Consider the following 15,879-nt stretch of genomic DNA (forward strand, 5'->3'; position numbering starts at 1 on the left):
TTACGTGTTTTATTTGTTGATGAAAAGACCAGAGCCTCCATTTTCAAGCCGTCTTAGTTTCTAGAGTAACTTGAAAGAAGACAAACACACCCTGACTAGGAGCACTGAGGGATTTTATTTATGTCATAACACCAGCTGGATGTCTGAAAACTAAGACGGGAATGTCTCCCGGCTCCACAAGTGTTGTTCTGAACAAAACTTAAGGAAACAGAAAGACCCCTTCCTGGGAGGCCACTTTTGGCCATCGCTTGAGCTCTCCGCGTCTCATGCCTCCCAGTCTGCGTCTTCGAGTTTGGGTCTCTCCTCCTCGTCCAGACGCCAGTGAGCATCGGTCCCAGAGGAGGGAAGGGTGCCTGTATCCTCTCCACAGGCCTCCGGAACTGCCCCCAGGTGAAGATGCCTTTAACTCAAACAAAAAAGCCTTCAGACACCAAAATTGTTTTGCCTCCTGGAGAGAACAGCAGATGTTTCCTTTTCCCACCTTGCCCGTCAAGTCTTCAGCGCAGGTCACCCTGCACCGGTCTCGGCTCTAAGCTCTGCCTTCTGACAGGCGCCAGCATTGCCAGCCGCAGCCACGGAAGCCCGAAACCGGGGGAGGAGGGTCTGTCCCTCCCTAACTCCCAGCCCCCCGACCCGGCAGCCAGCCCACCGCCAGGCCCCACCGGCTTTGCCTGCAGTGTTTCTCAATTCCGTGCCCTCTTCTCCGCTCTTGACGCCGCTCCAGCTGCCCTCCACACCTGCCTCCTCCAGAGCAGTGTGTCTGGAGCCCTTAAACCCTCTGTGGTGCCCTTAGGTGCTGTGGCGCTTCCAGACTGCTCGTAGCTTCCCCGTCCAGGGCGGGGTGTTTTCCATCTTCCTTTGCTCAGGGTGTCCCACCCGCCTCGGCCTCCACCTCCCTGCCGTTTCATCAGAGTAACTCAGAGTCCTCCGTTAAAACTTCCACTTGTCATCAGGGGAAGTGACCACAGTACCCCTGGCCCACTCCACCGCCCCCCACCTGGCCATCTTCCCGGTGCGCACAGTACACTGTTTTCATCCAGATGGAGCCATTTCGTATGCTTTCTGTATCTACCTTTATGGGACTGCCTTCTCCCCAAACTGCTTCTTGGAAATTGTGTGTCCCATTCACCTTTAACTCGACTCACCTTTAACTCAAAGACCAGGAGACACAGTTGATGCGCGATGAATGTTTGTTGAGATGGATTCTTGAGCTGAGACGGTCTCTTAGCCGTTGAACCATAGAACAGGCTCTCCCTCTCTGTTTGAACAAACTTTCATGGATTGGAAGTAGTATCAAAATAAAGTTTACTTGAGTTACTTTTCCAGAATGGCTGTAACAGTAGGAGCAAGTCTGTTTTGATGCAGTAAAGAGCCCTGAAGTGGGAGTGCGAAGGAGGACGAGGAAGCTGCCTCCCAGCCCTGCGGGGGGAGGGGAGGGCTCCTCGCGGTGGGACCCCTTCCGTCAAGATCGCTTGTCCTCCCTAAGACCAAAGACTCTTCCCAAGACCCTGGTGTTCTGCTTCGTTTTAGAGGTCATTTGAATAATAAGAAGATGCTGAAAATAAGCTGCTTAAAAGAATTGGAAGGCCCTAGAGGTGGAATGACTAAGGTTCCAAATATGTTTTGTTAAATATTATGAAGTCGGTCATTCTGTAGTATATGAAAAAGGGAAATGGGTTTTTTTTTTAAAGACATGCGTTATCTGTAATAGGTGCACACGCATATACTCTGAACAGATGAAAAACGACTCCCCTCAACTTGGAAATGACGTGATCACAGGAGCTTTTCCCCCGGAAGACACTCACTGATGGTCCATCTTTGACTCTCTGCCGAGTGTACTTAGGAAGCCCATCATTACTTCTGCCTCTGTGGCCCGGAAGGATGAAGATACATGTGTGTATGTGTATCTACAGAGCACATGCTATAAATAGATACATTTTTTTCCAGTGCTATTTACAGAAGAAGATAAAAATTCATTTGAAGCTTGGCGATTTTTGGTGAAGACACAGCAACTGTTACCAAATTTTAGTATATTTTAAAGTAGTGGTGTTCAGTTTTCCAAGCATGACTTCAGTTAATAACCAAACAGCATAGCACTCCAGTGAGATGCAAATCTTAATCACAATCCTGTTCATGTTTCAAGTTCACTGAATACCCTCTTTCTGCTCTTAATGTTTTCAAATAACTGGGATGTTACTTAATCCTGTAAATGAATGAATGAATGAATGAATGAAGGTTTATCTTTTATGGTTAACTTGCCACTTGAGCACACTTTCCTGTGAAAGCATCTCCTCCTTCTCTGTAGGCTCCAAGCTCAGAGAGTATTAAAAGTAAAGGCTCATCTATGTCGAATGTTCAGTTTGGTTTCTCTTTTTCTCACTTCAGGCACCCTTTCTTTGCCGGAGAAAAGTAGAAGCTTTTCTGAAATCACAAGATCTCTTAGAAGTTCTGACTCCAGGGAATTTGGTCTTTGGAAGGAACCCCGACAGTGCTCTAGACAATACTGTCATGGTTTTACATTTTTTAAAGAACCATTTTGCATTCTTAAAGTACTAATTTTATTACACACATAGTGATAGAGTGTTATAGAGGACACACTTGTGCCCAGTGGTAAATTTGAATCAGATGTTGGTTCTTCTCTTAGGAACATGGATAGAAACAATCATAACAGAAGGAAGAAAGTCTGTCAGAGATACATCTAAAACGATACCAAAGTCCACGGTGATTACTTCCAGCTCAGAAGGATCAAAAAAGATTTGGATGGAGTAAAATTTGAAGAGAGTCCAAAATGCTCTCCTCCTAAAGTCACCCGAAATACCTGTGTATGTGTGTGGTTGTGTCGCCAACAAGATATACATTGAGGTTTATTCATTTCCATTTATTTTTGACTTATAGGCAATTTTATAAATTTTTGAATACGTAAAACTTTTACTTGCCGCCAAAGTGGAAGCAATGTAATAAGATACATTCAGAGAAGTCTTGGTTTTCTTCCCTTTCCCGCCACCTTTTTCCTCCATTTTTGTTTCTTCATAGGCTGCCATTTTTGTTTCTTTTTTTAAAATTATTATCCTTCTAGCATTTTTTTTTTGCAAATATGGGGAAATATGCATTATTTATTATTTGTCTAAGTACTCATGCCCCTTTAGGATACTTTATAGATTTTGAACATTTGACAGGAGACGTCTAATCATTTGGGTATATCCTTTGGAAACGCACGTTCTACAGTGGCTATGTTTTCCTCTAATTACTTCATGCAGGCTGTTTCATTTTTCAGATAGGTCATGCCTGAATTAAAAGGTAAAATGTTTGCTGCTTGATATGTACTTGGGCTGTGACAAGGGAAAGTACGCGTTTTATGAGATGACGTAGATATTCGAGAGGCACACCAGGAGCTTGAGACGTTAAATCCGTTTACAGCTGCGTTCTAATTACGGGAACGCTAAACGTGAGCTGAGAGATCACGAAGAGTAAGGACAGTGACTGATCTGAAGAGCCCACATGAAACTGGTTCTCCTAATTGTCTCTGGGCATTTGTTCCTTTGATCACATGTGAAATAAGGGAACGACTGTGTTCCAGTTCGGCATTTTAAGTACAGATGCTCTAAAACAGAATTTCTCCTAAATTCGGAATATTCATTTATGTACCTAAATGAGATCGAGTAAACATTTGGTGTATTAATTTTCTCTTTCCACATAGCAAATGATCCCAAAGCATAGCAGCTAAAGCAATAAACACATATTACGTCCTAGTTTCCTGTCGGGGCAGGAATTTGTGTGGTTCTGACTCCAGTCCCTGTCCAGCTGCTGCCAGGGCTCCGGTCACTGGAAGGCTCCCCAGGGCTGGAGGACGCCCGCGAGCTCACGCATGGCTGTGGGGAGGAGGCCCCAATTGCTGGCCTCCTCGTAAGGCACCTTCAGCATCCTCATGGCTTAGCATCTGGCTTCCCCAGAGCAGCTGACCCAAAAGAGATCAAGGTGGAAGCTGCTGTGTCCCTTATGGCCTAGTTGGGACACAAGTGTTTTCACAGCATCCTGTTAGCCGAACGAGGCAGAGCCCGCTCAGTTGGCGGGGAGGCCGCACGGGGGGGGAGGGGCCGCTGGGAGCTGGCCGCCACACTTGGCTTAGTGTGTCCGGGACTTTTAAAATAGGAGCAAGAAAGCAAACCTGATGCTTTGTATAACCACTGACACAACTCTGCGGGTTTATGGTAATAGTATCGTGAAATCGCAGCGGTCTATTTTTAGTGGCTGTAAGAAGGGGTTAGTTTAAAGTACATGGGAATCTGTTTCTCATAGCATCTCAAACGGTGCATGGTGTTTCTGAGATTGATTGAAGTTTTAAAATCTGAAGAAGAAAAGTGAGTTGTGGCTTAAGGAACTTTTTTTTTTTAATCAAGGTAGTTTTTCTCCCAAACACTGAAGAACTTTTCTGCTCAGAAGTTTATGTAAAATTCAAGGAGGTGATGGCAGTAGTTTTTACCTGTCATCGTGTTGTCACCGTTTAAAACTGGCTGTTGGCTTTTAAAGGTGAACGAGGGAGCCATTGTGAGGGAACTTGGGAACTGTGTGCAGTTTAGTGGCCAGTTATTCAGACTTTGATAATTTAGATGCCGGCTTCATCGTGTTTGCACACAAGAGCTGAATAATGAGGCTCATTAAACTCCCTTTGCAGACGCATCCAAGTCATGTTTGCCTGTAACCTCCGAGGCTCCGTGGGGCTGGCGGGGTGGGGACTGGCCCTTTGTTGACTTGTCAAGCTGTGAGTTTGCATTTCAGGCCAGGCAGCTCATGACCCACTCTATTTATTTCACCATTTTGTGGTGGGGAAACAGGTAAAGAAATCCTGCCGAAAATCCCTCCTTCTGCACGTTTTTATGAATAATGCCAGTGTTTGTAGCAGGTAGAGCCCCCTGATCAAATCCTCCAAAAGATGTAATGTTAGCAGCGGGGAGCCATTGTGGGACCCAGCTGTGGGCGGTGTTGGTTACTGTGGGAGACACTGCTTATTCAGCGGAGCGCTGGAAGAGAACTGACTCTGCAATTAAAGAGGAGGGGACGAGCGGTATTTCAGGGAGGGAAACAGAAGCAAAGTGCTGTCTAGAAGTAGGAGGCAGTAACGATCGGTGATGAAGGCCAACAGGGATCCAAAGCTGTTTTTACGATGATCCAGTCAGATTAAGTGACGATGGTTTAATCTCACAAGTGATGAGAAATTGTATCACTTTATACTGTTTATATCTTTTCTCCATAATATTCAAAATTGAGGCGCTAATAAAAGAATTGTTCTTAAGACTGTGCCTCCAGTTACCACAAAAGTAACTGAGCAGCTTAGAATCAAGAGTAACTTTCAAACTCTAGTGAATATTCTCGTGAAACTCACAATTGTTGGGAAAAACGAGTCACTTTAGAGCCTATATGATACCAGTCTCTCCTCTTAGAAGCAGAAAGTTAGGACATGTTTTGTCTCCTCAACACTGAGTACCCACTTCAGTGTTTTTTCCTTTTGATTCTCAGAAAATTTGAGGAAAAAACACACACACATATATATATATATATATATACCGACACACACACACACACATAAAATCACTGCATACCAAATCTAAAAGGATAATTTACTGGGACTGGAGGGGAACATTGGGCATTTTGGACGGATTATCTTTCTTATGACTTATTTTCATCAAAATGCCGTTTCTCTAAATTGAAAAATAAGAAGGTATATACAAGTAGGTATTTCTCAGGTTTCAGGCACTGCCCCGTGAATTGATCAACCACGTGTGTACAACCGTTGGCTGCACTGCTAATGCTAAACCATTCTCATGGTACCGTTCGCAGGCCTTGTCGGTAAGGCAGAAATCTAAGAAAAATAGAAAGAAAATGAAAGGGGATTGGGAAAGAGTCAGGCAAGGCAAACAGCATTCATGATGCTTAACACATATTCAACCTTCAGTAGCTTAAAGCAATTTAAAAGCATCTCCAGATAACAGAACGGAACCTTCACGGTGTGCTTGTACCTCGCATTGCTGCCATGATCATGCTTGGCCCAAGAATGGGTAGACAGATGAGGAATTAGAATCCATGGTGACGGGCAGAAATCTCAGTGGTCCTGGAACTCAGTAGATAGTGTGGAAGGAAGGTTGGCAGGAAGGAAAGACTAGAGGAATTGGCCTATTTTAAAATATTTTAAGCAGCAAAAACGTATTCAAAACTAAAATAATTAGAAGAGCATTCTTACTGTGAATTAGGCATGAAGCTTACTAAAGTTGATAAACACATATTAAGGCACTGTGTTTATAATACTGCAAATAATTCAAAGACAAGTAAGGCACTGCCCACCTTACTCCTAAGGAGGGTTCCCCCTAATGTGGGTGATACAGACGGGTGTGCACACAGTTAGGGTACAGAGCAGCCATGGGTGTTGCATTGTTTTGAAAAGACCCAAGGCTATTAATTTCAAAGAAAATATGAGAGCATTTTTTATAAATGATCAAAATTCAACCTTTTAAGTAAAAATTAGAACTTTGGAAAACATACCATTACAAGTTGACAGCTCCTCGATAATTTAAGACATTTTTGATGAAATGGATGGTAACGCCAAGTGTGATTTTCTGAAATATTGTATAATGTGTAAATATTTAAAAGAGCTGCATAATTCAGTGAACCAGTATTCTCAGTGGCCAATGCATGATGTTATAAACTCATGCATAGGTAAAATGCCTGTTCACACAGATCAATGGATTTTAATGAAGCAGAATACGAAAAGCTTACTGATACGGCTTCAGATTGCATATTGCAGCTAACTGGTACAAAACTACCACTTGTTGCATTTTGGTGTAGTAGTAAAGAAGAATTTACACAATTATCTGAAAAAGCCATTAAAACACCCCTCCCTTCTCCAGTTACATATGCATACATCAAGGAGCTTTGCAGAAATACAAAACTGCCAATCTTCTCACAAAACTGTTTTGTTTTGGAAAATATATTTACTTTTCATTTAAAGAAAAGTTATCTGTTAACACATAATGGGTTTGTAATTGCTACTTTGAATTGAATTCAATAATTATTTTAAAATTTCTCTTTCAGGTTTTAATATGGTAAATATTGACAGATGCACATTAAAGTTCTTTCGGTTTCTCAGTAATTATAAGGTTTAAATGTAAGATTGTGAAGGGATCCTAAGACCAAAAGATTTGGAGATTTGCTACCTTAGAACTTCTCTTAGTGAGGGTCCACGGGTGGCACATCCTCAGATTTTGTTTGCCTAAAAATGTTATCCTTATCCTTTTTTTTCTCCCTTGACTTTATTATTTTTTTTTATTTATTTATAATCATATTATACAATGTTGTGTCAAATTCCAGTGTAGAGCACAATTTTTCAGTTATACGTGAACATACATATATTCATTGTCACATTTTTTTCTCTGTGAGCTACCACAAGATCTTGTATATATTTCCCTGTGCTATACGGTATAATCTTGTTTATCTATTCTACATTTTGAAATCCTGTCTATCCCTTCCCACCCCCGCCCCCTTGGCGGCAACCACAAGTTTGTATTCTATGTCTATGAGTCTGTTTCTGTTTTGTATTTATGCTTTGTTTGTTTTTGGTTTTGTTTCTGTTTTTTAAATTCCACACATGAGCGATCTCATGTGGTATTTTTCTTTCTCTTTCTGGCTCACTTCACTTAGAATGACATTCTCCAGGAGCATCCGTGTTGCTGCAAATGGCGTTATGTTGTCGGTTTTTATGGCTGAGTAGTATTCCATTGTATAAATACACCACCTCTTCTTTATCCAGTCATCCGTTGATGGACATTTAGGCTGTTTCCATGTCTTGGCTGTTGCAAATAGTGCTGCTGTGAACATTGGGGTGCAGGTGTCATCCTGTTATCCTTATTCTTGAAAGATGTTTTCAAAGACAAAACTTGTCTTTAGCATATTAAAGATGTTATTCCACTGTCTTCTAGATTTTATCATTGCTGTTGAGAAATCCGCTGTCACCTGTTTCTTCTTTGAAATTACTTGTTCTCGTTCCCCCTTGGGCTCCTTTTAGACTTCTCTCTCTTTGTGCTGTTTCATAGTTTGACTCTGATGTGTGCAGGTGTGGGTTTCTTTTTATTTATCTTGCCTGGGATTTGCTGGGCTTCTGAAGTCTGTGAGTTAGTATCTTTCATCAGTTCTGTAAACCTCATGGAGGAGGGAGGCAGACCAGAAACAGACATGGCCAAGAGCTGATGCCTGCGAATCTTTGCTACGTAAGCTGTTGTGCTGTTTTTTTCTCTACTTGGAATGGTACTTTTTCCCCCCAAATAAAGGAACTTTGTAAAAAAAAGAAGAAGAAGAAAAAGTAGAATTTTAGAATCAAATAGACCTCGGTTCAAAGCCTGCCACCCAGTTACCTAAATTCCCCTCTCTCTCTAATCCTGTTTTGGTGTCTATAGAACGGGGTCACGGTAGCTCCTCTGGAGTTGTGAGGACTGGACGAGGTGATGTGAGTAAGGCTCCCAGCATGCTATCTGCCTTCTAGAGGCGCTCAGTTAACTAGTACCTGTCACTGACTTACCCAGGGTCACATAGCCAGCCTGGGGAAGACTCAGGGCTGGGACTCGGGTAGCCTGACTCTGAGCCTGGTGCTTTCTCCACCCGCTCAGAGCCTGAGCTCTGAGATTAAGACAGAAGAGACAGCCCAGCACACGGCTCTAATTAGGAGCTGGTGGTGTCACCGGGAAAGGAGCTGGAGCTGCTGCCTCCCTCCCGGGGCGCCTCACTCCTGCTGCCTAACGTATCTCCCGGCCGCGACTGAGTAAGTTGAGAAGCAGGTTGGTGAAGGGCCTTGACCCCTGAGATCTGTCCCATCCCTGGACTTTCCAATAAAGGATTCTGCTGCTAGAAGAACAGAGTGATTTTTGTGGTAATATTTTGAGATATTTGGCCTGACTCAGCTGACTTTTCCTTTTCTCTCTTTTGTTGACAGTGTCATCAGCAAAGTTGTTCCAGCCCCCGAGGCTAAGCCCGCGCCCTCTCTGAACAGACCCAAGACGCCACCACCTGCACCAGCCCCAGCCCCCATTCCCATGCACGTCACCCCTGCCCCGGTGCCTCTGCCACTCCTGGCACAGGCCACCGCGCCCCCTGCTCTGATGCCGGCTCCATGTCCCGCCATCTCCGGAGCTGCAAGTTCCAAAGCGCCTGTCCGGAGCGTGGTAACGGAGACCGTCAGCACTTACGTGGTGCGCTGCTTTTTATTTTGGGGGTACTTAAGAAAAAGTCACTTAAGAGCTCACTCTTTTATCATGAAAATGTTTTCAATTAAAAAGCAGTGTCGCATGTATCGTTATTGAATTTCAGAGGCTATTCTTTATGGCTGGAAAGGTATTTTCATTGCATTTTCAAGCTTTCGGCGGAAAACCATTGTGTTACAGTGTTTGCATATTTAGTCTCCATAAATAATGTCAAAGCATTTTCTTTATTTTGCATTGTTTTGCACTCTGACTATATACATAAATACAACACTATCAGTGTATAAATAAGAGATGAATAGTGATATTTAAATCCCACGTTGAATTTCTTGATCAAGCAATTAAAGTATTCACTTAAGAGTATAATGTATGTGATGTGCGCACGTCTGAGGCACCAGCTGCTTTTTTCATAGTAACAGCACTAATTACAGCGTCTCTTCGGCTGAGGTCCTGAGTAAACCAAGGCCCGCACAGTAAACGCAAATGAACTTGCAGACTGCAGACCTTCCCGAGCCCAAACCTGCCCGCAGGTGGGAACGCTCACCTTGCGGAATGAGCTCGCGCCGTCACCATGGGGCCGTTCTCACGTGTTTTCTCCACACTTAACAGCATCAGGTCTTATTCAGATGCTGAATCCAGTCGAGTAACGAAGCAGCTATGCAAATACGCTCTTCAGGCTCCGTGGAGTGACACGCAAAGTCACAACAAAAAGATTCCAGGCACGTGAAGGTCCTTGGTGGACTGACACTGCCGAGGCCGCGGAATACGCGGGCCGAGACCCGTCAGCCCAGTGGCGGCTGGGAGCCCTCCCAGCAGATGTGCCCGGGGGGCGGCGGGCTCGGACTCCTGCTGTCGCTCTTAGAAGCCGTGCAAAGACAACAGCTCTATAAAAGCGCCCTGGGCGGAAGTTTCAACAGATCGTTAAATATTTGAGGCACTAAAATGATAGCAAAGGATAAGAAAATCTCAAAAGTATTCAGAGAGGATATAAAGACATGAAAAAACAACAGGAAAATACTAAATTGGCAATTCAAGACAAAACAGAAGATGTGGTACAAAAATCTTGATCATCAAATCGGCCCATTCAAGGGCCCAGTTGCTCCAGGCATTTATTAAGGCCACTTCACCCCAAGGTGGGTTGGTCAGGGAAGATTTGACACAAGCCCCCCAACCTCCATGTTTTCAGATGGTCGCTGTGGTGTGTTCTAGCCCTAAATTTTCTGACTCTGCAGTGGAGTGTTGAGTTCACTCCCTGGAGATGCATCAGATTTGCAGACTACATGGACACTTTGCAGACAGAAGACAAAATGTGTGATTTGGGGGAAGCGCACAGGCTAGAGAATAAAAAGGCCAGTTTTGTCACTACTTAATTGAGTGACATTGGAACTGTCACTGACGTTCCCTTAGCTCCAGCTGCACCATCTGTACCCTCGCCAAGCCTTGTTTTAGGGCGATGAAGCCAACGCAGATATTTGAAAGAACCGAGTAAACCGTGAAGGTCCGGGTGTTGGTTATTACAGGGGCTATGGCAAATTTCTCACGTGGCAGGGTCACGGCCTCCTAATTTTGAGAAAGGGCAGCCGGCCGCGGGGCTGGCCGTGCCCGGCGGCCTCAGGGGCCCGAGTGCCGGACCGGCCCGCACCCCGGACCGGTGGCCCAGGCTCACTGGTGGTCTCTCCCCTCGCTCCCCTCGAGACTGGGGAGGACTGACTCAGGGATGTAGCTGCCTAGGGGTTTGCTGAGGAAGCTTTCACACCAGCATCCTCTGCCTCTGCAGAGTCTGTGTCAAGAACGTCAGCCTTAAAACAACACATCAGGGGGATGTAACACCTGTGCCCCCGAGCCCCCCAGACCCAGGGAGAGTCCGTTCTCCCCCGCCTGGCCCCACACGGCCCTGCAAGGCAGCAGTAAAGTACCGGAGGAACCACCAGATGAGACGAGGTGCTGAGTTACTGCGCAAACCTCAGAAAATCAACTTTTCGTCATTGCTGGGTTGCAACGCCCGTCATAGAGTTGTTTCTTTCAAATCGATCTCGTTGACATGCAGTTTGAAGAAGCAGTTCAATTAGGGAGCCTCCTTATTTGGAACTGCTGAGTTCAGGGGAGCCGACCCCAGAGCGCCCCGCATCTGTGGCAAAACAACGGGAAAACGTGCTGCCCCTCGGCCTCCCGCCTCCCTTTTTTGCTTGCCCTTTCGTTGATTGTACTTTACTGAAAATGTTATAAAGGGAATGGAAAGTTACTAAGTAACAACTCTTTTATATCCTTGATCTTATCAGCTAGTTCAGGAGAAGGGCTTGGCTAATAAGTAATAAGGTGATACCTGCGCATTGGCCGTATTTATTAATTCCAGGCCTGTGAATGCGACGTTAGTGAGCTCCGTGGCTTTCAGAAATACCATCATCCCTGCCGCAAGGACGCTGGTCGGGGGAGGGGAGAGCTCAGTGGTAGAGGGTGTGCCAGCATGCACGAGGTCCTGGGCCCAGTCCTCAGGGCCTCTGTATAGATAAATAAACCAATTACCTACCCCCACCCCCATTTAGAAAGTTTCTAAAGCAGTAAAATTAGGTAATATTCATTCAAAGAAACAAAGACTCTGGTCATTCAGAACTTACATGTTTACAGTATTTTTTAGATAAAGGTGGTGATAGATCAGACTGCTCCCAGAAGTGATTATAAGATGCTTTGTTCTCTGATTTACAGGAGAGAGTTTAAAATATTCATTAGAATTGTCTTGTCACTGGACACTTAGCAGGCATTTTCTTTTTCATGTGATCGCAGGAGAGTGATAACCAAGATTCCAACTTTCATAAATTGTTGACTCTTGTTTGTTGGGTTTTTTCTCTAAATTTAATCCATGGGATTATTGGCTTCACAGCGTAACATGATCACTCTTGTCCTGCCCTCTGTGGGGTTCTTCCTCCTCATCCCGTCTCTGTGTTTGCTCCCTCCCCGCTTCCAACCCAGATTCGAGATGAGTGGGGGAACCAGATCTGGATCTGCCCCGGGTGCAACAAGCCAGATGACGGGAGCCCCATGATCGGCTGTGACGACTGTGACGACTGGTACCACTGGTGAGTCCCGCTCGGGCCCTGGAGGGGCGGGCTCCGGACCCCCACCCCGGGTTTCCTCCCAGCCCGGGTGCCGCCCTAAGAACAGTGCCAAGCAGAATCCCTGCGCCAGGGACGTGCGCGTGATGGTAATGCAAAGATTGAGCATCTTTGGACTACTGTTATTCAGCCTAAATTCCAAACATTGTGCTTAGCTTCTGTATCCTTCTGGTTTAAAAAAGATAAAGGAGGCACAGGGGCCCCCTTTCCTGTCTCGCCAGTGATTTTCCGTCACAGCTGCAGTGGCTGACAGTGGCCCTGTGGACATGTCACAGGCTGCAGAAGTGAAGGCACAGCTTGCCTGGTTTTCGCACCTCCCCAAACCTAAGACACACCATCACGATACAGGCAAAGAATCTTCCCGTTTTATCTTTAAAATATCAGATATAAAAAGATAGAAATCCGTTTAGCCACCCGTATATGGTATCTCTGAGATAAAAACCAAGCCGTGACTCAGAAGAATTTCGCTCTTTCCGGCTGAAGAGACGAATGAGCCAGGTAGTTTGTCCTGTGGGGCCCGGGGCCCAGGCCCGTGGGAGGTGGTCACGCACCTGCCTGCCCAGCGAGAGGTCGGCATCCGTCAGAGCTGGTGGACGTGGATTTCCGGCAAATACGCCATAGACTTGAGAAAATATTTAGTGACATAAAAGTTTAAAAACAGAAAAAGGATATGTGTAAAAACCAAGCATATTTGTCTGAACTCTTTCCCTTGGTCGCCACGCAGGCCCTGCGTCGGGATCATGGCCGCGCCCCCCGAAGAGATGCAGTGGTTCTGCCCCAAGTGCGCCAACAAGAAGAAGGACAAAAAGCACAAAAAGCGGAAGCACCGGGCGCACTGACGCCCCCCGGGGGAGGGGAGGCGGCGGGCCCGCCTCCGGCCGCCTCCCGCCAGGTCCCTGCCGGTGTGAAGGTGCGATGGGTCGGGAGACCGAGGACAGGCACCATCCTCGCGGACTTTCCTCCCGAGTCCCGGGCGCGCGTGGTCCCGGCGGAGGCACGCGTGGTCCCCGTGGAGACGCGCGTCGGGGTGGCGTCGGGGCGGCCCCTCCGCCTCCCAGTACCAGTGCAAGTATTACTAATAAAAAGACCGCAGTCTTCCCTCCGGATCCGCGTTGTTCTCTCCAGGGCCCTCCCGTGAGATTGGGTGACGAGATGCCGCGTGGACTGCCTCGACTGTGACCAAGGGGGACCTCGCTAGTCCGCATACAGCTCCCCCGCCTCCCTCTAGAATAAGATTCTCGTCCTCCCACAAGAGAAAGCTCCCGGCGGAGTCTCCGTGAATATTTTTGTGATGAAAAATATATGAAGCTTCCCCTCCCTCCCTGTTTTTAGTACTAACATGTAAAATGTTCAGGCTTTTTTGTGAAATACCTTATATTTTTTAAGAAAAAGGTTTCTATCATGTCCTGTCTTCTTGTGTGTGGATTACTTTTGTTGACTCTCGTTTATTTTCTCTCTCTGCTGCCTCCTAACTTTGCCCTTCTCGAAACTGCTGGAGTTCTTCCCACTGCTGATACATTTCATCACCCGTATAAACACTCTTCAGACCAGAAGATCTCCCCTAATGTAAATAATAAATATTTATGAAGTAGTTATTTTTTAAAAATTTTTTATCGTGTTTAATTCTGGCTTTCTCTGAAATCCATGTCTGTGATTTCAGCCATGTCTATAATTACCGCTGTACATAAGCAGAGGAGGCTGGAAAGAAAAGAGCCCCACGTAGTTCCAAGTTGCCTGCCTAGAGCTGAGCCCGCACGGGGCCCAAAGCCCGGGGACAAGGACCCTAGCAGTTGGAAGGAAAACAAGGCAATTTAAATCTGTGGTTTATGATTTGAAATTGTTTTGTTAGCTCTTTTGCTTCTGTAAATTTCTGTGACTTTTCTTTTGTTTCAAAGGACATGTGGATTCCCCGAAAGTAAAAAAAAAGAAAAAAAAGAAATATACTGTAGCATTTTGTGTTTATATTGTTTTATTTCTGCAAATCTGTTCATTGATATTGTGGTTTAAGGCTGAAATGAAGTATATTATGAAATTTTTTAGAAGAAAACTCATCAAATTTCAGGGTATCACAAAACTTTATTATATTACTATACTGCCCACTATTTATTATATGTTATAGATGTCTGAGAGATAAACCAAATATTTTATTTTTAATGTAAAACATCAAATTTAATTTTATTAGCATATTTTAGCAACTTTGGAATAAATATGGACTTCTACTTGATTTTGAAGTAATCCCAATTTGGGCCAGTGTAATGGATATCTTGAATGCTAGGATATGGGCTTTGAACCTAATACAAATATATTAATAGAAATTGTGATTTTTTTAATGCCAAGTAAATTGATATTAGTGTATGAGTTAATCATATTTTAAAACATATTATGTGGTTAGAGAAATGAGGTTTTCTGCCATGAATGTTAAATTGCAAATCAGTGGAAATGGAGTCAACCTTTTAAGAGTGCAGTATTTCATTGCCCTCCTTGTTCTAGAAGCCAAAATTTTTCTATCCCTACAAAAAAGAAACAAAGCATCTATGTTGAGATCCGTGTTTTTTGTTTTATTCATTTGAGATCATCCTAAATACTTTATACAATATTTTCACATGCACAAATCTACCCATTAGTGCTTTTTGGAGAGGGACGGGGGGGGTGAGGAAGTGCAAAATAAAGATTATTGGCTATTTCATAGTTTGCTTTTCCATTTTCTTTATTGAGGATTTAGTCCCTTGAGGCATGGTCAGTGGGTCTGGCGTGGCCACATCCAAGTGATCCGGTCACGCTCCTGAAACGAGAGCGGAGGAGCCTGTGTGTAACTTTCCCCCAGTCCTGCTGTGGAGAGGCTCGCCTCCCACAACATTGAAGGAATTTCAATCAGTTTGGTGTCCCTTGCTATTTCATGGTTGCTTTCCTAAATCCAGTTCATGATTTTATAAATGGCCTCTGCAATAATAAAACCAAAGAATCATTTTCAGGGGGCTGGATAGCTCAAGGGATTAGTAATGGAATACAGAGCCTTTCACCTCGAGGTCAGTGAGTTGAATCCAGTCCAGGTCACCAGAGACCCAGAGTCGCTCCCATCTCCTGCCTGTTCAGTGGCCTGTGTGACATGGACTGGTGGTCCCGGTTGCTCCTGGACAGCTGTCCGTCCACCAACCAAAGGAGGTTCAAGAAACGGCAAAAAGAAATGTGGATTAGAAAATAAAACACCTGTCTTCCAAAGCCAAGTTAGAAAGCTGGGCAGAGGCATTCTCCATAAAGTTACACCAAAGGAAAAGGAGTAACTGCAGATGTCGCAGACGTCCACAGGGCACAGAGATTAATGCACTTTCCTTGATGAAATCGAACAAAACAGGGAAAGGAAAAACCTGTACTGGGCGGGAGGCGTGCATTGGAAGAGATGATGGTTTAATTGGGATAAACCTGAGGGGACCCACGCCACAAGAAGAGGGTGGGTTTTGACTTTTGACGGAGTAGGAAGTCACAGAGCAGCAGGTATTTGAGGAACTACAGGGACTGAGAAAATTCACGGC

General features: G+C 44.9%; 1 protein-coding gene across 3 annotated transcripts in view; it reads left to right on the forward strand.

Annotated features, from left to right (window-relative positions):
• The window catches only part of TAF3 (TATA-box binding protein associated factor 3), a 126,302-nt gene extending 111,267 nt beyond the window's left edge, over positions 1 to 15,035 (forward strand). For all 3 annotated transcript variants that reach the window (XM_031444760.2, XM_064479322.1, XM_064479323.1), the window contains 3 exons: positions 8,975 to 9,230; positions 12,207 to 12,313; positions 13,074 to 15,035. In XM_031444760.2, the coding sequence (XP_031300620.2) occupies positions 8,975 to 9,230; positions 12,207 to 12,313; positions 13,074 to 13,188 (478 nt within the window). In that variant the 3' untranslated portion in view covers positions 13,189 to 15,035. The remainder of the gene's footprint in view (positions 1 to 8,974; positions 9,231 to 12,206; positions 12,314 to 13,073) is intronic.
• Positions 15,036 to 15,879: the final 844 nt, after the last annotated feature.

The sequence above is a fragment of the Camelus dromedarius genome, chromosome 26 (genome assembly GCF_036321535.1).
Source record: "Camelus dromedarius isolate mCamDro1 chromosome 26, mCamDro1.pat, whole genome shotgun sequence".
In the NCBI taxonomy this organism is placed as follows: Eukaryota; Metazoa; Chordata; class Mammalia; order Artiodactyla; family Camelidae; genus Camelus; species Camelus dromedarius.